The following is a 20,376-nucleotide window of genomic DNA, read 5'->3' as shown; positions in this document are numbered from 1 at the left end:
TTTTTTTTGTAAATCCTGCCGGGGAGGTCAGTGCACCTTCGTATCCTGGGTACCTTCGAATTGTGAGGTTCTTGGATAATTCTCTTGATACAGTTCTAAACCGCCCTCCTGGGTTTCTTCAGGTAAGCCAAAGGAAAATATTAACATGATTTCAAATATATATAGAATATATTTTTTTATTTGTGAATGTAGTGTGTTCAGGATAGTAAGTACAAAAAGATAATGATAGATTTTACTTCTTTTTAAAATATAGTCCATGAAATTTATGAGCCCTGAAGACCTGTTTGTATTTAGCTTTGTTTTTTTAAGCTACACAAGCTTGTTTTGGTATTAAAACTGTGATAATGGGACCTGAGGGAAATTAGAGAACTCATATCCTTGAGTTTTTATTTCTTCATATGGAAAAGAAACCTATTAATTTTAACTTCAGATTTATGTAATTCATGTGAATATACTGTATAACTGTAAGTAGTGTCCACAAATACTGTCAACTCTCAGTTGAGGCTATGAGCTGGGATGGAACACAGAACTGTGTGTAATGCACTGGTTCACAGTCTGGAGCAGTTTTCCCTAAGGACATTTGAAAATGTCTGAAGAAATTTTTTGGTTGTTACATGTAAGATGTTCTTGCTACTAAAATAGTTGGTAGAAACCAAGTATGTTGCTACATCTACACAGATCAGCCTGCCATCAGCAAAAAAGAAAAATGGTCAGTTCAAAATCAGGCTGCTAAGGCACTCATGACAAAGATTCACAACCACTGGCAGAGGCTGATCCTGACTAATATTGATGTCAGTTCCTTGGTACAGATTTAATGAGATGTTCTGATGTTGATAGCTCAGTAACAACTTGGTATTAGAAGGTTGCTTATAGATACAGGGAGATGGAACTTGATGGATGTTATAGGTACTATATGTACTATTAGGACATATATACATATATATATATATGTATATATTAATTACTGAGTGTATAGTGAAGTAGTTTGCATTGAATAGAGATCTCTAAGCAAATAGGTACTTTTGCCCAAAGTTTAGATACTGTGTAGTTATAATACTAGGTATCTAGATTCATTCTCTCTTATGTTATACTCTAATCTCAATTTTTTATATAGCTTTTAGATAGAGTCAGTTTGAACATTGTTTAGAGGAAGCTGGAGGCTTTCTAGACATATGTGGAGATATTTTGAGGTTTTAGGTAAAGGAAAAAATCCATTATTTGGGTAGGAAGAATACTGTGAATTCTACTAAGTCGTTTTAGAGATGCAATGTTAAGGTTAAAAAGTGTAGGATTGTTGATTGGGTTGGGGTGAGAGAATGGACAGATAAAAGCTTAATATATGATGATCAGGTAAAGGTGCTGTGTTGAAACAATGGAACTTAAAATCTTGAGTTCTCAGCAATTGAAGGTATGGGAAGTGAATGAAAGAAACACTGTATTTGGTTATATGAGCTCAACTGATTTGTTGAACAAAAATTTATCCTGCCTTAGATCTTTGAATTTATTTTTTAACTTTCATACATTCTCTATAGGTCCTAAATGAAAAGTGAAATGGCATGCAAAATTTAATTTGATTCTTTAATAAACTAATTTGCATATATTCAGGCATAGTATTTGTTGTGGCAGCATGTCCTATTAAGGAGTTACCATGTATTTTTACTGAATATTTGTATCTTAACACAATCTACTCTTACAAGTTAAATATGATTTCTTATGCTCAGACATCAATCTCTGTTGGTCTCTTTAGTAAATGAGAACAAGATTATTTGACTTTCAGTAGGTGGAGTTCGAATTTCAGTTTTAGTTTAATGTGGTTTTTAGACCTGTTAAATCTCTAGTCACTTCATAGAGACCTTGGGTGTGAGATTTGCTTCTTAAAGTGAAACTGGGAGAATCCAGCCTATGGTCAAAGGAGCTCACAATCTGTAGTAACCTACTCAGAAAAGGTTTATGAAGATTTCTGTGTGTGTGTGCGCGCGCGTGCGTGCGCGCGCGCGTGTAGCTGGGAATCAGATCTAGGACCTTGTATTTGGTTGGCAAGTGCTCACCATTGAGCTACCTCCCAGCTCCTGAGAGTTGTGGGGTTCTTTTGGACAAGATTTGGGGATATTCCAGTTCAGTCATAGCAACCATATTTCAAGAAAACCATAGAATAGTAAATAAAATCCTTTCCCATGTGTTAGTCATTTTAGAACCTTTACCTTTTTTTGGTCAAATCTGTATCTCTAGAACAGTATTACTGACAGTATTTTTTTCTTAATACTTTTCTTATATTATTTCATGGTAAATTCCATCTAAACAATGACTAAAAGTTGTATTTTGTAACATATTAAAATACATAATTACTCAAATTTTAAAAGTTCATAAATTATCTGATATCATTTCACATACCATATTGGAGCCTGTTCTAAGTTTGTCTGTTATAAAAGATAAGAGTAGCCTTTGAAATGGAAAGAGAATCTGTAAAGGAAAAATACTTTGAAAATGCTTATTAGGCAATAGCATTTTAAACTATTTTTTGGAAGCATATCAGACTAGCAAATGACTTGTTTCTTATGACTTATTGATATTGATGGAACTGTAAAATATTGAAAATACATTTCAAACTTTGAGATGTTTATTTTCCAGGATAATTGTTTCAGTGAAACTTTGGTAAAAATCTGTTCCTCCAGTGATTTTCTATTTCCTCTAATTTTTTCAGGTTTGTGGCTGGTTGTACCCTCTGGTTCCTGATAGATCTCCAGTTCTCAAATGTTCTGTGGGAGCCTACATGTTTCCCGATACAATGTTACAAGCAGCAGGATGCTTTGTGGGTGTGGTCTTATCCTCTGAGCTACCAGAAGATGATAGAGAACTCTTTGAGGATTTATTAAGACAAATGTCTGACCTTCGGCTCCAGGTAACTTTTGAAGTCATTGTAGGATGCAAATTTACTCTGACATAATTACCTATACTTTTAAATAAATTATAATGACTCCTAATGTGGTCAGAAGTAGAGGAACATATAATTTTTTTCTGCACTCATAATCCACACTGGGAATTTGCTATAAGTGTAGATAAGATTTTGGGCTCTAGAATCAAATTGCCTTGAATTTGAATGCAGACATCTGTGTAATAGCTATTTCACTTAACTTCTACTAAACCTCACTTACTTTCATTTCTTTATTGTAAAATGTTAATAGCAATCTCATTGAGCTGTGATGAAGATGAATAGACAGAGAAAGATGGGTTGAAGGGAGGAGAGAAGATTGGGAAAAATAGAGGACTCAGAATATATCTTGTACGAGTACAAATTCCTTATGAATGTGATCACTGCGTGTATCTAAAACGTACCAATGAACTTAATTATATTAAAAAAAGAATCTGTACTAATGCAAGCAAGTGATAATGTTCTGTGAATACTGGCTGTTGTTTTCATCACTATTTTACTACTTGGTTAGAAAGGGGGCTGGCGAACTCAATCATGAAATGAAGATAATTTTAGCTTTAGCAAGTAGGTTACATTGGACATTTTAGGGACAGATTTTAGATGAGAGATTTATGTTTCTTCTCATGATAAATTATGGCCAAGTTAAAAAAAAACCAATATAAAATGTAATCCTGGGACCTTCCTTCTTTAGGCTGCTTTCTTGTTCGTATGCTTATCTTTCATAAGCTGAAAGATTATTATAAAAAACATTTGTCTGAAATTGAATGAGATTGGTAGTGTAGTTTTTTTTCTTTGCAGATATATAGAATCCATTATTTAACTAGGGTTGTGTTAAGTGGTGGGATAGGAAAAATGAGAACAAAGTACAAGGAAAAACACACCTCCTAATGGGAAGAATGAGAACAAGAAAATAAAGAAGACAACAGTGTGCATACACAACGTCAACTCCTGTTCTTTGAGAATAACCTGGTGATCAACAAGCCAATAATAATTTAAAGTAGCAGTTGTTTAAACTATTTTAGCAGTACACATGATTGGCATTCATATGTGGGGAGCCTCTGTATTCTTGAGATGTTTATAAAAGCAGGAATGTGTTCTGATGGATCTGCTGTTTATTAACTGAATGAAATGATATGTTTAAGAATACATGGTCCTCCTGTGGAGTTATTTCTTCCTTCAACTCCAGAATTCCTTGTACTGACGATGTTGAGCTTTAGGAAGGAAATTAAGCAGACTTTGGTTTCCTCTGTTTTTTGCCTTTGTTCAATTTTATTTTTTGGTTGTATGTTATTTTTAGTTTCTTCTGTTGATCTATAACTTCACTGTAAACAAAAAGTAAATTTTACTTGTTCTTCAGTATTTAATATTCAATTGAAGATATTCAATGTCTTCGATATTAAATGCAGGAAACAGAAACCAGGTCAGCCTTCTAACAATGCAGCATAGACGTGAGCTTTAGTAATTGACTTCAAATTCATCTTGGTTCTGTGTTACCTAAAATTGATTATTAAACTCAAATGTAGCCACAGCTGATTTCAAGGTAACTTATACCACCAGCAACTGCTACAAGTTACCTTTTATATTTTTGTCTTTTGAAAGGAACTTTGGACCATGTGCTGTACTATAAATCAAAGAGCTTAAAGGTTTGAGGTGATGAGATAACAATTCTAGGAAAAGAAAAGCAAAAGTAAATTGATAACACTGACGTTTGAACCAGTGTTTCATTAGATCATGGTGTAGTGTAATGGAATAAATTTGAGAAAAGTCTATTTGAACTAAGCTTAGTCCTTTACTCTGTAGGCCAACTGGAGTAGGGCAGAAGGAGAAAATGAATTTCAAATCCCTGGAAGAACAAGACCCCCCTCTGACCAAGTGAAGGGAGCCTCTGGTAGTGATGTGAGTCAGTTGGACCCTTCATTGGGCCAAGGCAACAAGACTGTGCATCATAAAGGAAAACATAAGAAAAAGGTAACTAAAGGAGCAGTAAGAAGTGCATAACTTCTCTCCCAGTGATGCTTTTCACCAGTTTTGTGTATTTTATAATTGTATCCCCATTCTCTATAAAGTACATCATCTTGGTCAAAGTTACAAAACAATCATTGGCAAAAACAGAATCATTTTAACATTTCCTTTTTGAAATGTGTTCATAAACTTTTAAAATGTATTTTGTGTTTGGGAATAGAAAGCTGTTCATGTTTGCACTTGTATGGATACTTCATTTCATGGTGTTCTGTACCTTCCTGTATTCACCCTGTTGCTGGGGCTAAGTGTATACTGCTTTTGTTGGCATTTTTCATTTCCTTATGTTTTCATGGGTAAAAAGCAGAAATGAGATTTGCTTTCCGAAACTATACTTAACAGTTTTCTCTTTCATTTTTTAAGTTGTGAATATGAAATGTACTCTAAAGGATAAATCTAAATTAGAGTTCAGTAAATAATTACAGTTGTACTGTGGTTCATGCACGCTTCTGTTTGTAGACAATAGGATTCGCAACCTAAAGAAAGTATTTGGCAGAAATTTGCTTCTCTTGGGAAGGGTGATGGACAGGACACTACAGTGTTCCCCACACAAATACAAACATTTTCTTTACCTTTTAATATAATTTTATTTCTCTCCCTAAATTAAGAAAGTGAAATTCTAATGACATAGAGAAATTTCCAGTTATACTGCCCAATAAAAAAAGTTAGAGCAGATTCCTTTTTGCCTGCCATCATTTTTGTTAAAATATTTTTATTTATCTATGAATGAGTGTATATGGCATTTATCTGGAAAGACTATGAATTAATACTGATGTGTCTAGGGCAGGGAACTAGGTGATTTATAGACAGGAAAAGGAGGCTAAATTTTCAATGTATTCCCTTTTGTAACTTGAATTTGGTTTCTTGAGACTAAATTACTAAAAATCTTTAAAAATCGAACATATATCTTAGAATCTTTTTGGACTCCCAATATCTTCATAAAGCTGGTCGAAAATTTTTAACATAAACCACTGTTAACACTTGGCAAATAAATGTAGACTACTCAAGTGATACTCATTAATTCCAAAGATAATTAATAAGCAATTATCAAGAATACACCAAATAATTCTGAATTACCTATAATGTGATAATAACAAAATGCTGTTACTTTATTTTCAAAATTGTAGAACAAACAGTTCATAAGCTGAAGTACCCCTCACTGTATTGAATACTAGAGTGTTACTCAGCGGTATCAGTGTGACAGAGTTCTGGAGAGTTCTGATGTAGTGGGAAGAGGTTGTTTCTTCTGTTTAGGTATTTGCTCTCTAGTGGACAGTGCAGATGAACAAGATTGTTTGTTCCTAATGTGATCAACAGATAAAAGAGAAGGCCTAATTTAATAGAGATAGGTGGATGGGTGGCATGGAAAGAAGTGAAGAGCCTCACCCTAGAGTTTATTATGACCAGGATGAAGGGAAAGTAGAGCTGGCAATAGAAGTAGCAAATCGAAGGAAGTCTAGGTAGAGATAGTAATACCAAGCAAGTGTATGAAGAAGACGACAGCATTTTGTAATTATTTCTTCTGAAATAATATTTAATTAAAGCTTTCTGAGTAGTGTGATGAAAACTCCTGCCACCTCCCCTACATGCCCTCCAAGTCACAAATGATCCCTTTGGCCAGCGTATTTACATTGTATGCATAACTGGCCAACTAGTCACTATTAAGCCATCACGATTATCAGATGGATTGTCCGAGCATTTGTGTTCAGATAAGCCTTATTTTAACAGTGGCCCCAAAGCCTAAGCATGGTGATTCCGGAAATTTGAATTTGCCAAAGAGAACCCTTAAAGGTAAAAGTTCTCAATTTATTATAACTACTTTTATTTTTTTCATTTTATGTATTTAGTACAGGGTCTACAGGATCTCACTACCTAGATCGGACTCATAGTGATCCTCCTGTTTTCAGCCTCCCAAGCACTGGGATTACAGGAAGGCGCCACATCCAGTCTCAATTGCCATCTCAGTGCACCCCAGGGTTGGGCCCAGCATGGCATGTAGGGATCAAATCCTGTCCACTGTGCTCTGCCTAAGCAGGCACTTTAGTCCACTGAACTATTTGGCTGGCCCCAAAATTCTCAATTTAATAAGGAAAGAAAAGTAATCAAACGTGAAGAATGCTAACACTTATGATAAAAAAGGCTGTGAAGAGAAGGGAATTTGTGCTAGTTTTGCTAATGCAAAACATACACTTATAACTAGTCTATTTCACTATTATTGTTAACCTCTTACTGTGCCTAATTTATAAATTGAACTTTATCATTTATACATTTAGTAAAATATGTGTAGTGTGTAGGATTCACTATCAGCTAAGGGTCAGGCATCTGTTAGTTGTCTTATGATTTATTTCCCAGATATAAGGGGGACTGCTGTGTCCCCCTTATATCTGGGAAATAAGGGTGTTAGTCTTTCTGTATTTAGCAGTCTGCTAGATGAGAAGTAATATATGAAAATATCTTAATTTGCATTGATTCCATTTTGAATTATGCCAAACATCTGTGATTAAAGATTCCTTGAATTTTGTTTTCTGTGCATTATCTATTTGTGGCCTGTGTGCATGTTATTTTGGGAGTTATTAATCTTTTTATTCTTAGTTTTCAGAAAATTTTTTTTTTTTTTTTTTTTAATGTGGTTGGGATAGGGTCTCACTGTGCAGCTTGGGCTCATAGTGATCCTCCTATTTTCAGCCTTCCTCCCCAGTGATGGGATTACAGGCATGCACTACTACAGCCAGACTCAGTGACCCACTCAGCACGCCCAGGGACAGGGCCAGCATAGCATGTAGTGCCAGGGATCAAACCCTGGTTCCTGTGCTTGCCTAAGCAGGCATTTAGTCTGCTGAGCTATCTCACTGGCCTCAGTAATTCCTTATATATCAGGGATATTGCTGCATTGTGAAAGATAGAAGTTGCAAATCTTTTAGCCAATTTATCTTTAGATTTTACTTATGGTTGGCTATTTTTCCCCCACATAGAATTTTTTATCTTATATGTGTGTGTATATACATGTATATGTATACATATCTATATACACAAAATCTCTTTTTATATAGACTTTATTTTTTAATTATAATATTACCAGGTCTTAGATTTTTCCTTAGGTTTTAGAATGAATTAACTTGTCATTAAGATTTTGAATGTTAGCCCTCCCATAACAGATGTTAAATGAGCAAGGTACAGATATTTCTATGTTCCCCATTTCAATTTCAGTGGAATAGCAGGTTGTTTGATGTTATCCATTCTTGTTTCATATTAGCTTCTTCTTGATCCCTGTCAAAATCAGTTTATTTAGATGGATTACTCGTTACTGATTAAATTGCTCAACAGGAATCTTTTAACCTTCCTCTGTACTGTGTGCATACTACTGAGATATGGATGAAGTTCCTTCATACAGTCTAGTCAAGAAAAGTCAATTTAAATACGATTTGATAAATGCTGTAATGAAGGGTAATAATGGTAAAGATTTATATAGGACCAAAATGGTTTTTAGCTGTACGCCAGTTCTGGTGTTGCACTGTATAAGATGTACAGTACCTGTTTAAAAGTATCATCATTATGTCTAGATTTGTAATACAGTTCCCCTCTTAGTACTTTTATGTTCACATTTTGAAACTTTTTTTTACTGTTTAGACTAAAGATACTTCAAATGAAGAAGTTAATCTGAGTAACATTGTACCCTGTGAGCCAGCTTCAGAAGAAAGAGCAAAAGAATTACCTGAATGGAGTGAGAAAGTGGCTCAAAACATTTTGTCAGGTATTACAGTAATGTTAATTTTTTTCCCTTATAACTTGAAAGTTTTGGGATCTATTAAAGGTACTGTTTATAACAGAATACTTAGGAAGGTAACATTTTGTTCATATTTTACTATTAAGTAACTTAGAAATACTTCATAGCAAAAGGAATTCATTTCTTAGGATATCACATATTATTACAGGTATAAGTTGTTCCTGGCATATTATCCGTTTTACTGTTGGGAAATTTGGTAGTGAAAAGCTTCAGGAATCCCCACTAAAATACCTCTGAACATAGTCAGTTACTTTCCTTACTTCTCTGAAATATCACCTGCACATATACCACTACTGTAATCTGAATGTTTGGGTCCTCCTGCAAAAATTTGTATGTTGAAATCCTAAACCCCAAGATGATAATATTAGGAGCTAGATGATTTTAAGTTACCCGGTAGTGTCTCATTTGCTAAGCACTCATTCTCTGCAATATGTCAGCATTACTAAGAGTATAAAATATAAATTTGAATAGAACCTCTTTATATCTGCTAGTATACATGCAATGTAGAAGACTTCCTAGCTGGCAATGAAATGCACTGTATTGGGCAATGCCTGCAGTTTTAAAATTCTTACCTGCATTGTGGCCTTGCATGTGACACTATGTTGATCACTTACATTTTTCTTTAACTCTGCAACTTTTTTTTTTTTTTTTTTTTTTTTTATTTAGGACAGGGTACACAGGGTCTCCAGGGTCTCACTGCATACATAGGCCTCATAGTGATCCTCCTGTTTACAGCCTCCCAAGTTCTGGGATTACAGGTGTGCACCACCACACCCAGTCTCATTCGCTGTCTCAGTGCACCCGGCGGCGGGGCCGGCACACCAGGCCTGGAGATGGAACTCCTAACCTTTGCGTCTGCCTAAGCAGGCGTTTTAATCTGCTGAGCTATTTGGCCGGCCCTTCTCTTTTTTTTTTTTCAACTTTTCTATTTTAAAGAGAATTAAACAAAAATGATACAAAGTTTTAAAGCAAATGCTAGGAAATTAATGGTTGTTATATTCCATATTGTTATCTTCAAATTAATTGCTCAGAGTACCAGATCTAGCATGTAAGGTTGATCAAACAATATAAATGCTTGCTTCCTTTCAATGAATAGAAATTAGTAATAGCATTATCCTAGCTATCTTGTGTATTTGTATGTGTATGTATTTTTTTCCTTCTTGTCTCCTTTTCTCATTCCAGTTGTTCTTTGAGCAGTTTCTTTCCTTTTCACAGTACTTGTTGTACCTTTTGATCATATTTACTCTTTCAGCCTCTTACATTAGGGAGACAATATGATGTTTACATATGTGAGTCTGATTTATTTCATTTATGAGTATGGTCTTGAGTTGCATCCATTTACCTATAAAAGCCTTGAGTTTGTCTTTCTTTATAGATGAATCATACTCCATTGTATAAAAATAACCACATCTTTTTTATCTTTCTTTGGTTGATGGGAATTTGAGTTGTTTCCAAGATTTAGCTGTGACAAATTGTACTAATGTAAACATACGTGAACATATATCTCTGTGGTGTTTTTAATTCTAGGAAAATAACCAGAAGTGGAACAGTGAGGTCAAATGAGACCTCTAATCCTAGTTTCTTGAGGAATTGCCCAACTGATTACTACAGTGGTTGTAGCATTCTACATTCCCATCCACAGTGTAGAAGGGTTCTTTTTTCCCAACAATCCCTCCAGCTTTCTTTATTGGTTTTTTTTATAATAGCCATTCTTTCTGAAGTGTGATGTTTTAATTTGCATTTCTTGAATGACCAAGGATGTTGCATATTTTTTCATATATTTATTTTCCATTTGTATTTGTTCATCTAAGAAGTGTATGTTCATCTCAGATGCCTGTTTTTGGTTGGATCTTTGAATTTTGGGTTCCTGATTTTTAAACAATTCTTTATATGTTCTAGATAGAGGTCTTTTGTCTGAGGGAAAGTTCTCTAAATTTTTTTCCCAGTTTGCAGGTTTTATTTTCACTCTGTTAGTGATTTATTTTTAATGTGCAATAACTTTTTAATAAGATGAGATCCCAGTTTTTGATTCTTTCAAGTAATTCCCAGTTTGGGTTTTTTCATGAACTCTCTGCCTACTCCCTGTGTCAAGTTTTCTACCTACTTTCTTTTCTAGTAGATTGTGTTTCTGTTTTAATATTTAGATCTTTGATCTATTTTGACTTTAGTTTTGTGCATGGTGATAGACATGGGTCTAGTTCCAAGTCTTTAGCATGTGGAAAGTGAGTTTTCCCAGCACTATTTGTTAAACTGTCTTCCAGTGATCTTGTTTGTCCCCTTTGTCAAAGATAAGGTGGCCGAGGACTTTTGGAGTTGTGTCCACATCTTACAATCTGTTCCATTGATTCGCAGGTTTATTTCTTTTTGCCAGTACCATGCTGATTTTATCAATCCTGTGACTTTTCATGTATATCCTTTCCATTTTTTTTTTCTCAGTTGTCAGTGAACTCCATTCCTTTGGTTTTTACAGATTTTCATTATATTATTATTATAGTCTCTTCGTAGTTACTTTCCTCATTGCCATATCTCATTGATGTTATTGATAATGTTTCATTGATATTACAGGGATTTTGATGCCGAGTTACAGGGTTTGGGTTTATAATTGAAGGGTTAATGCCTTCAGCTTAAGGTGAATTAGTTCTCTGTGGTATTTGAAATGTAGATTCTTTGCTCTCCAGTTTGCATTATTTGTATCCTTTTCCCTCAGAATTTCATGGACTGGTACCTGGAATAAGACAAACAGAACATGTGGTTAGTCTTCCTGCAAAACACTATTTTGACCACTTAACAGTGTACCCTGAGCATCACTCAGGCAGTATGTCTGTCTATATACTGACTATCACAAGCATTGCTCAGGCAGATGTAATTTCAACCAGTCAATTTTTATTTATTTATTTATTTATTTATTTATTTTTATACAGGGTCTCACTAAAGAGTTGAGACTCATAGTGATCCTCCTATCTCAGCCTCCCCTCCGCTGGGTTTACAGACCTGTGCCACCATGCCCAGTTTCTGGGCTGGAACAGCATGTGGTACCAGGGATCAAACTTGGGACTTTGCACTTGCCAGGCAGGTGTTTAGCCCGTCGAGCTATCTTCCCACCCCTCAACCAGTCAATCCTTTTTCTGAATAAATTTGATAAAATTGTCATTATATATTTCCTATTGTATTATTACATAAAAAAAGAAAAATAATGCCATTATTGGTCATCCTGTATTTTAATAATTGGACTGGTAAATGGTTAATGACACCAAAAGTTAAATCTAGAAACTAGTATTTTAAATAAGTAACTTAAGGTAACATGAAGAGATACATACAAGTTATAGTGGCGGATGGAATAACCCAAAATTCTGTTGTAGAGAGATGTATCACCTGAATATTGAAAGATAAGCTTAATTCCAGGTAAAAAAGAAACTACAGATACAAAGTTGACTTAATAGTTCATAACTGGCTGGGGAGATAGCTCAGTGGAATAAGTGCTTGCCTGGCAAGTACAAGGTCCTAAATTTGATCCCTGGTACTGTGGGGGAAAAAAAAAAGAGTTCATAGAATGTTCAGGATCAGGATATTTAATTCCTTTTATTGTTTATTTATATTTTTCTTTATTAAAGAATTTAAAGGTAAAGTCATCCCTAATACTATGCAATTTTAAACTTTCTGTTAAAAAGGTGCTTCCTGGGTGAGTTGGGGTTTAGTCAAAGGTGCTGAGTTTACTGGCAAAGCAATCCAGAAAGGTGCTTCCAAACTCCGAGAACGGATTCAGCCAGAAGAGAAACCAGTGGAAGTTAGTCCAGCTGTCTCCAGGGGACTTTATATAGCCAAGCAGGCTACAGGAGGAGCAGCCAAAGTCAGCCAGTTCCTAGGTAAAGTAGTTAAAATCTCTTAATCTATAGTTAATTTAACTGTTCATTTAGATAGCTTAATCTCAAAAAGAATTAGGACAGAACAATTTCATCTTGCTACTCATATTGGGACCTGTGGCCCAACATTAGCAGCCAGCTGAGGGCCTTGGAACTGTAGAGTTTTGGGCATCAGATATCCTTGACTGAGAGTCTGCATTGTTTATAAGATCCCTGTGTGAATCTTTTCACACACTGTATTTTGAGAAACTCATTAAAGGATTATTTGTATGTGTTAGAAAACACATTTGTCTTTGAAAGCAGTTCTGAGTGTACTTAAATACCAGCCTTGGCTCCATCTAAGGGCCATAACACATTCTTTAGGGTACTGCAGCTCACGACAGTACTTGAAGGTCAGCAGGGAGGAATACACAGTATTGTTTAGGCAAAGCAGACTCCATAACTAATGCCAGTCTTTCCAAGCAGTATACTGCTTATTTTGTTTAAGAATCATAGCATTTAAGTTTGGTGGTTTAAAATGAAGAAAGTAATCTTTAATGATTAGTATTAAATTTGATAAATTATCCTTTTTGGTGTTTAATATTCCATGAATCAGATTTTGGGAAAGTTTTGGGTTGTATGCTTTTACATAAATACCTATTATTTCATTGAGATACTAACAAAAAAAATATAAATATACTAAGGTGAGAAACACTACAGCTGTAGCTTTGTATTCCAGCAGTCAGACTGAAAAAGTGGATGATTTTATTTATTTTTTTTGTGTGTGTGTGGAACCGGGGATTGAACTCAGATCTTTGCGTTTGCCAGTCAAGTGCTTATCCTACTGAGCCATCTCCCCGGCCCCAAAGTGGATGATTTTAAAAAGAAGTGCAGAGAAGACTATGTAAATCCAAGAGGCGAGGTTATCAGTTATCTTGCAACTACATCTTAAAACCAAATGGTAGTTATTTAAAACTACCCAGCCTAACATTTCATCCTTATGTAGAAACATTAATGCTATGCAGAAGAACACTTCTTGCTTGCTTAGGCAATTTCTAAAGAATAGTGGCAAAATCGAGAAAAGAGCAGTTTTTCTAAGTTTTCTCTTTTTTTTTTTTTATGATTACATTAGTTGATGGAGTCTGCACTGTAGCAAATTGTGTTGGAAAAGAATTAGCTCCACATGTTAAGAAGCATGGAAGCAAACTTGTTCCAGAATCTCTTAAAAGAGACAAAGATGGAAAGTCTACCCTGGATGGTGCTATGGTTGTTGCAGCAAGTAGTGTTCAAGGTAATAAAAGGGTCCACAATTCTATTTTTTCTTAAATTTATTTTTGTAATTCTAGGGATATGCATGGCTTTATGCATGCTGGGTAAATGCTCTACCACACCATGGTTATATCCTCCTTTCTCATAAATTTAACTAGGAAAATTCTCTTTGCCTTGAGCTTGATTTACTTTTAAATATATTTGCAGGATTTTCAACTGTCTGGCAGGGATTAGAATGTGCAGCTAAATGCATTGTTGACAATGTTTCAGCTGAAACAGTACAAACCGTCAGATACAAGTAAGTTGGGTATTATCGTTTTAATGAATAAGTCTCTTGTATGATTTGTGCAAGTCCATGATAAGATGATTTGCTACTTATTTTGTTAAATACCTAGTAGAACAATTTTCTTTTCATTCATTATGTATCCTAAAAAGGGAGAATATTTTCAATATAATGAATTCCTATTACAACTTTGCTTTATGTTATTAATTATTATATGTGTTAATCATTGGTGTAATAGGTGTGTTTTTTAAAAGCCTGGAATTTTTGTATATCTTATTAAGGATGATACATGTTTTTCACAGTGATGTTTGCCTGCAAAAACATGATTAAATGGTAGTGCTCCATAGTAATAAAACCCAGTCCGTGTCCCAAGACTGTTAAATTGTGATACACTCGACTTTACCACTGAACATTTATATTGGAATGGAAAGCAAATATTCTTACATTTCATTTATGAAATAATCAAAGTTAGAAATGAATGATTTGTACAAGCTTGTCTGATCAGTGATATTTCTTTCTGATTTGGCTTTGAGATCCCTCTGGAGAGAATGCTTATAAGTTTACTACTACTTACCTACTGAGACTCCTGGAGAGGTTGTTGTGGATATTTACAGTGTAGCTTTCAGAGTTGTTTTTCCCAACACTAAAATTTTTTATTTATTTTTTGATTTTTTTTATGAGTACGTATTTGCAGTACATTTACATTCCTTATGGAGTTAGTACACATACATAACACATCTTAATTCTTTTTCATTCCCTTACTTTCCCCTTCTTCCATCTCTCTCTCTCTTTTTTTTTTTTTTTTTTGGCGGAACCGGGGATTGAACTCAGGCCCTTGCGCTTGCCAGGGAAGCGCTTATTCCACTGAGCCATCTCCCCAGCCCCTAACCCACCTCCATCTCTTGATCCTGTTCCCATTTGAGAAAGAGGTGTCTCCCTACTTCCTGTTATCTTTCTTTTTATTATGCTTTTTATTTGTAATTTGGATTTCTCATATAAGAGAAAACATGTAGTATTTAAGCTTTTGTGTCTGATTCACTTCATTTAACATTATGATCTCAGGGCCTGCGAGATAGCTCAGGGGATTAAGTGCCTGCTTAGGTAAGCACAGGAACATTCGATCCCTGGTACCACATGCTGCGCCAGCCCTGCCCCCTGGGCACGCTGAACTGGCCACTGAGAGTGAGCATGGTGGCGCACGCCTATAATCCCAGCACTGGGGAGGCTGAAAACAGGAGGATCACTGCAAGTCTGAGTTGCATAGTGAGACCCTATACCAAATAATAATAATATTATGATCTCATGGTATATCCATTTTTCTACAAGTGTAGTACTTCATTGTGTGTAAATAATACAATTATTTTATCCATTCATCTGTTGATGGACATATACAATCTTCTTCCAAGATTTAGCTGTTATGAGTTGTGCAGCTATAAACATGGGTATGCATGTACCACTGTAATAGCTATCATTAACTCTTTGGAATACTTACAGAAGAAATAACTGGACCAAATGGAATTTCTATTTTTAAAAGTTTTTTGAGTAATCTCCATAGTGGTGGTGGTGGATGATACAGTGTTCAAGTATTCAATCTGTGATGAGGTGTCCCTCTCACAAGAAACTAGTTTGTGCTGGTAGACAACTCATGACTTTATCCATTTGATTTATGCTAAATAAAATAAACACTGCCTGCAACACTGGTGTTAAGAGAGACTTGGATTAGACAGAGGTGGCAATGCAACAAAACAGGAAACAATAAAAGGTGTTAGCAAGTACAAATGATGGGGACAGGGAGCCTATGGGACTATAGTCTTATTAAGGTACTGCGGGCCTTATTGCATCGCTTTGGCTGTTTGGTAGGGAGAATTGGGTAGTTGAAAGAAAATGAATGTGAAAGAAACTTACTCACATGACTCTAGTGTTAAACATTAGTTTTTTTTTACTGTGGTCAGCAGCTGTGGGATGTGTTAGATTTTTGAGTTAGCCAGAAGAGGAACAAGTGGCCGTATTACAAACAACTGTACCAGGAAGGGAATTTTAACTGGCCAAATGTGAAGAGACCCACATGGCTCATACAACTTGGGATTGGCCTAAAAATGGATATCATGGCCACAGCTATAAACAGACTTATGACAAGTGGTAGTGAAGGTGGGATTTACAGCACGATCTGCTTTCAGCTGTTTATTCTTTCTGCCTGCCTGACCATATTATCTTTAAGTATTAGAGGAATCAGGTCTGAAAACTAAATCTAGTCTGAAGGATTAGACTTGTTCTTAGCTTTTATCTAGTTTGGATCAAGAACAGTAATATTAGTGGTGTTCACTATTGGTCATTTGTATTTATTACCCATTCATTCATTAACAAAACTTGAGTCACTTAATTTTTTAACACTAGTATCTCCATTTTCTGGATTAGGACCCCAAAGTATACTGTGTTAAAAATTACATGTTTAAACAGGGTTTGAAAGGGCCAGCCAAATAGCTCAGCAGATTAAAGTGCCTGCAAACAGGCATAGGGCCCAGGGGTTCAATCCACAGACCTGCTGTGCCGGCCCCGCCCCCAGGGTGTGCTGAGACAGCAATTGAGACTGGGTATGGTGGTGTGCACCTGTAGTCCCAGCCCTTGGGAGGCTGTAAACAGGAGAATCACTATGAGTCTGATCTAGTAGTGAGACCCTGAACACCCTGTAGACCCTTCCCTAAAATACCAAAAAAACCAAAAAAAAAAAAAAAAGGTTTGAGAGTACACTTAACATTTTACTGTCAAGGAGTCTGGGAGTTTGAAGCAGGAGGATCACAAGCTTGAGCCCAGCCTGGGCAATTTAGTGACTTAGTGCGACTCTGTCTACAAATAAAACATACAAAAAGGAGTATAACTCAGTACAGAGTCGGTGTTCAGATACACACACACACACACACACTCCCCCCCAAAACAGAAGCACCCTTACTAACTTGTAGAGTCAGGATATAAACTGAATATCCCTCACTAGAACCTGTGTTTTGAATTACAGAGACAAAGGCTGGTCACATCTGCAATGGTGGGTAATCTGTGCAGGGCTAGTACCCTACAGAGTTGTTTTATAGCACTCTGTTAACATGTTTTTAGATTTCTTTTGGCTCAGGAAATACTAAACTTCTGTCCTAAATAGGTTTAATCTACTCAGTCAAAGGCATGAGTACCCGTGAACCAAAGCAACATAGCACACCATTGTAAAGCATCAATTTTATCAAAAAATTAAAAAAACACAGGGTACATCTGAAATTCTTTTTCTAGAAATGTAAAAACACAGGTCTTCCATTTCACCTCTTCTTGTGGCACTAATCTCTCACTAATAGTTATTAATTATGTATCTGACTCTAATAGCTCAGATACAGCTAGAATAGTATATTTTCTAGTAAGAGGAAAAAGAAGTACCTTTTAAGCCAAAAGTGAGTTGTGTTTAGATTATTATTATTTGTTAGCACAAACAATTAGGCAATTGTATTAGAAAATCAAAGTGCTTATTGCATTTCTCCCAAGTTTGAGACTCACATAAGTAGAAAGTACAGGGTTCTGATGCTGATTTTGTATTTTGATCTTTAGTCCAGATTATGTACTGTGACAAAATGGATACTGCAACAGTAGTTCCTTAATTTATTTGTATAGTGTGTATAAATATTCTTTTTATCCATTCCTGCAAAAGTGTGTGAAGTAGGGAGAAAATAAAACAGGTGAGGATTTAGTTAAATAGCTTTTATTGTACTATCAGCAAGTAGAGTATTTGTGCTATTATAATATAATATTTGTGCTCTTACTGCCTATGATAAAGTATTACTCTCCCAAGAAGTAGTTTTTAACCTACTTAAATTATATGCTTTATGCCTGGGAAAAACTAATGCATATGAGCATTATATGAGCTTACCTGACTTCTGGTGGTGTAAACTGAAACAGAGGATTACCTACCCTTTACATTTTTAGGTAAGTGTATAGACATTATGAAGACCCATTTATTTTTGTCAGTTAAATTAATACTTTTGTCTTATTTTACATTTAGAAACATGAAGACCTAAGGGGACAATGAAAACAAAAAGTAACTTTAAACCCATTATTCTTAATTAAATATAGTTCCTATTAAATAATTCATTACTCTTCTACATAGTGTCTAGATTTCACCCCTGAGCTTCTTTTGTTGCATTTTAAGTTGTTTTAAGGCAAGTTCCGTAACTCTACTAAGTTAGATTTACTTTGTTTTCCCTTAGCCATATTTTATCCTTGATTATGTATTTATGGAAAATAAGTTTAAAGATAAATATTTTCCTGTAAGAAACTTGTTTTCTGGCACAGTATTTTATTGATTTGCTTAGTGAAATTTAGTTAAAATCTTTATTAAATTTGCATGCTTTGAAGGAATACCTCCATTGGCAAATGTCCTGTACCTGAAACCCGTTCTATACAATACCTATTGGGAATTATTCAGAATCATTCTTCTTTTATAGGTGTTAGAATAAATAAATACTATCTTTATGCCCATCAATGTTTTTTTTTTTTCTTATCTTCTAAGTATTCTCAGTTCTTTCAACGATTTTACATATAGTATGGTTTCTAGGTCCTTACTCTGCTCATCTTCAATTTGTGTTTTATTTGGGACAATTGAAGGTTTTTCAGTGTTTTTCTCAAAATACAGCCTCTAAATTTAAATCTGATGCTGTCTACATCTGTTGCAATCAATTCAAATATGATGGCATTTTTTGCCCTTGTTTTGGTCATATTTTGTTCTTAATGAATAAGGCACACAAAACAAACAGTATATATTTCACTAGGTGTTATTTATTTATTTATTTGATACAGGGTCTCACTATGCAGTTCAGACTCATAGTGATCCTCCTGCGTCAGCCTCTTCAGTGCTGGTATTATGGAGGTGTGCCACCACGCCTGGTTTCAAAGCTGGCACAGTGCGCCAAGCATTCTGGGACCACACAGCATGCAATATTGGGCATCCTGCTCTGGTCATTGTGCTTGCCAGGCAGGTGCTTAGACTGCTGAATTATCTCCCTATACTGTTGGGGTTTTGTTGTTGTTGTTGTTTGTTTATTTGTTTAACCTCATATGAAACTTGCACTTTTTTGCAGGTCTGTGGTGTCTACCTATAATTCCAGCACTCTAAGAGGCTGAGGCAGGAACATGACAAATTTGACCCCAGCCTGGAGAATTTAGACCCTGTCTCAACATTTAAAAATAAGGAAGAAAAAAAAACCCAAAAAACTAACAGTTGTGAATTTAGCTTAAGTGTAGAGGCCCTGGGTTCAGTATTTAGGACTAACAAAAACCTTAACACTTTTAAAAAATGACCCTTTATATCTAGGCCTTTTTATTTTTGGGTAATTGTTACATATGCCTAAAGTAAGATGCTATATTGCTTAATTTTACTTTATTAATTTTTAGCCTGTCACTAAGTCATTTTTTCATTTAAGATTTTCCTTTTGAGGCAAGTCCTGTTAGCCAGCATTGCCCAGTTTAAGTTATCGACAGACATAAAAGAGATGACTGTTTTAAATATAGATTTTTTTCCAGAAAATTTTATGGATAAGATCTAATGATATGCTTGCTTACCTTACTTTCCTGGTCTTGTTCTAATATTTAATGCTTTTTAAGGTTAATGGGGCCAGGGATGTAGCTCAGCAGCAGAAGCACCTGCCTGGTAAGCATAAGGGGTTGAGTTCAGTCTCTGGTAACAACAAAAATGGTTAATTGATTAGTAGTCTCCTTGCAATGTTCTCACCTAGCTTTTCTATCCATTTTACCAGACTCAAGGCTAAACTCATTCAGGACTGTTGTTGGAAAGGTTTTATACTTTGTTCTGTTGTCCACATTTTATGGATAGGTCTGTGTTTTCTGTTAACCTTTATCTTAATCTTTGGGCTTACTCATCCCAGCTGCATCCCACTACAGACTGCACCACCATATCCTACTGAACTTTGTATTTAGTGCCTGCTCTCCAGCCTTACTACCTTCATGTGGACTCATTACTTTCCCTGCAGCTCACATGTGTTTCCTATCTGGTCCCTTTGCCTCTACTCTTATGCCCTTCAGTTCACAGTGCAACCAGAGTAAGACATGTTTCTAAATTTGATCATACTATTCCTGTGCTTAAATTTTGTTGTAAACTAGTTTTACCTACAGATTCTCTCTGTCTCTCTCTCTCTGTCTCTCTGTCTCTGTCTCTCTGTCTCTCTCTCTCTCTCTCTATCTATCTATATATATATATATATTTATT

General features: G+C 35.4%; 1 protein-coding gene across 1 annotated transcript in view; it reads left to right on the top strand.

Annotated features, from left to right (window-relative positions):
• The first annotated feature begins 6 nt into the window (after window positions 1-6).
• Spart (spartin) overlaps window positions 7-20,376 on the top strand; it is a 22,870-nt gene continuing 2,500 nt past the window's right edge. Inside the window, exons 1-7 of the mRNA XM_023715122.1 lie at window positions 7-122; window positions 2,702-2,899; window positions 4,730-4,897; window positions 8,576-8,699; window positions 12,401-12,595; window positions 13,704-13,862; window positions 14,048-14,138. Of these exons, the coding sequence (XP_023570890.1) occupies window positions 2,771-2,899; window positions 4,730-4,897; window positions 8,576-8,699; window positions 12,401-12,595; window positions 13,704-13,862; window positions 14,048-14,138 (866 nt within the window). The 5' untranslated portion in view covers window positions 7-122; window positions 2,702-2,770. The remainder of the gene's footprint in view (window positions 123-2,701; window positions 2,900-4,729; window positions 4,898-8,575; window positions 8,700-12,400; window positions 12,596-13,703; window positions 13,863-14,047; window positions 14,139-20,376) is intronic.

The sequence above is a fragment of the Octodon degus genome, unplaced genomic scaffold (genome assembly GCF_000260255.1).
Source record: "Octodon degus isolate 3935 unplaced genomic scaffold, OctDeg1.0 scaffold00038, whole genome shotgun sequence".
Classification (NCBI taxonomy): domain Eukaryota; kingdom Metazoa; phylum Chordata; class Mammalia; order Rodentia; family Octodontidae; genus Octodon; species Octodon degus.
The sequence above is the reverse complement of the archived record's forward strand: the minus strand, read 5'-3'. Positions and strand labels throughout refer to the sequence as shown.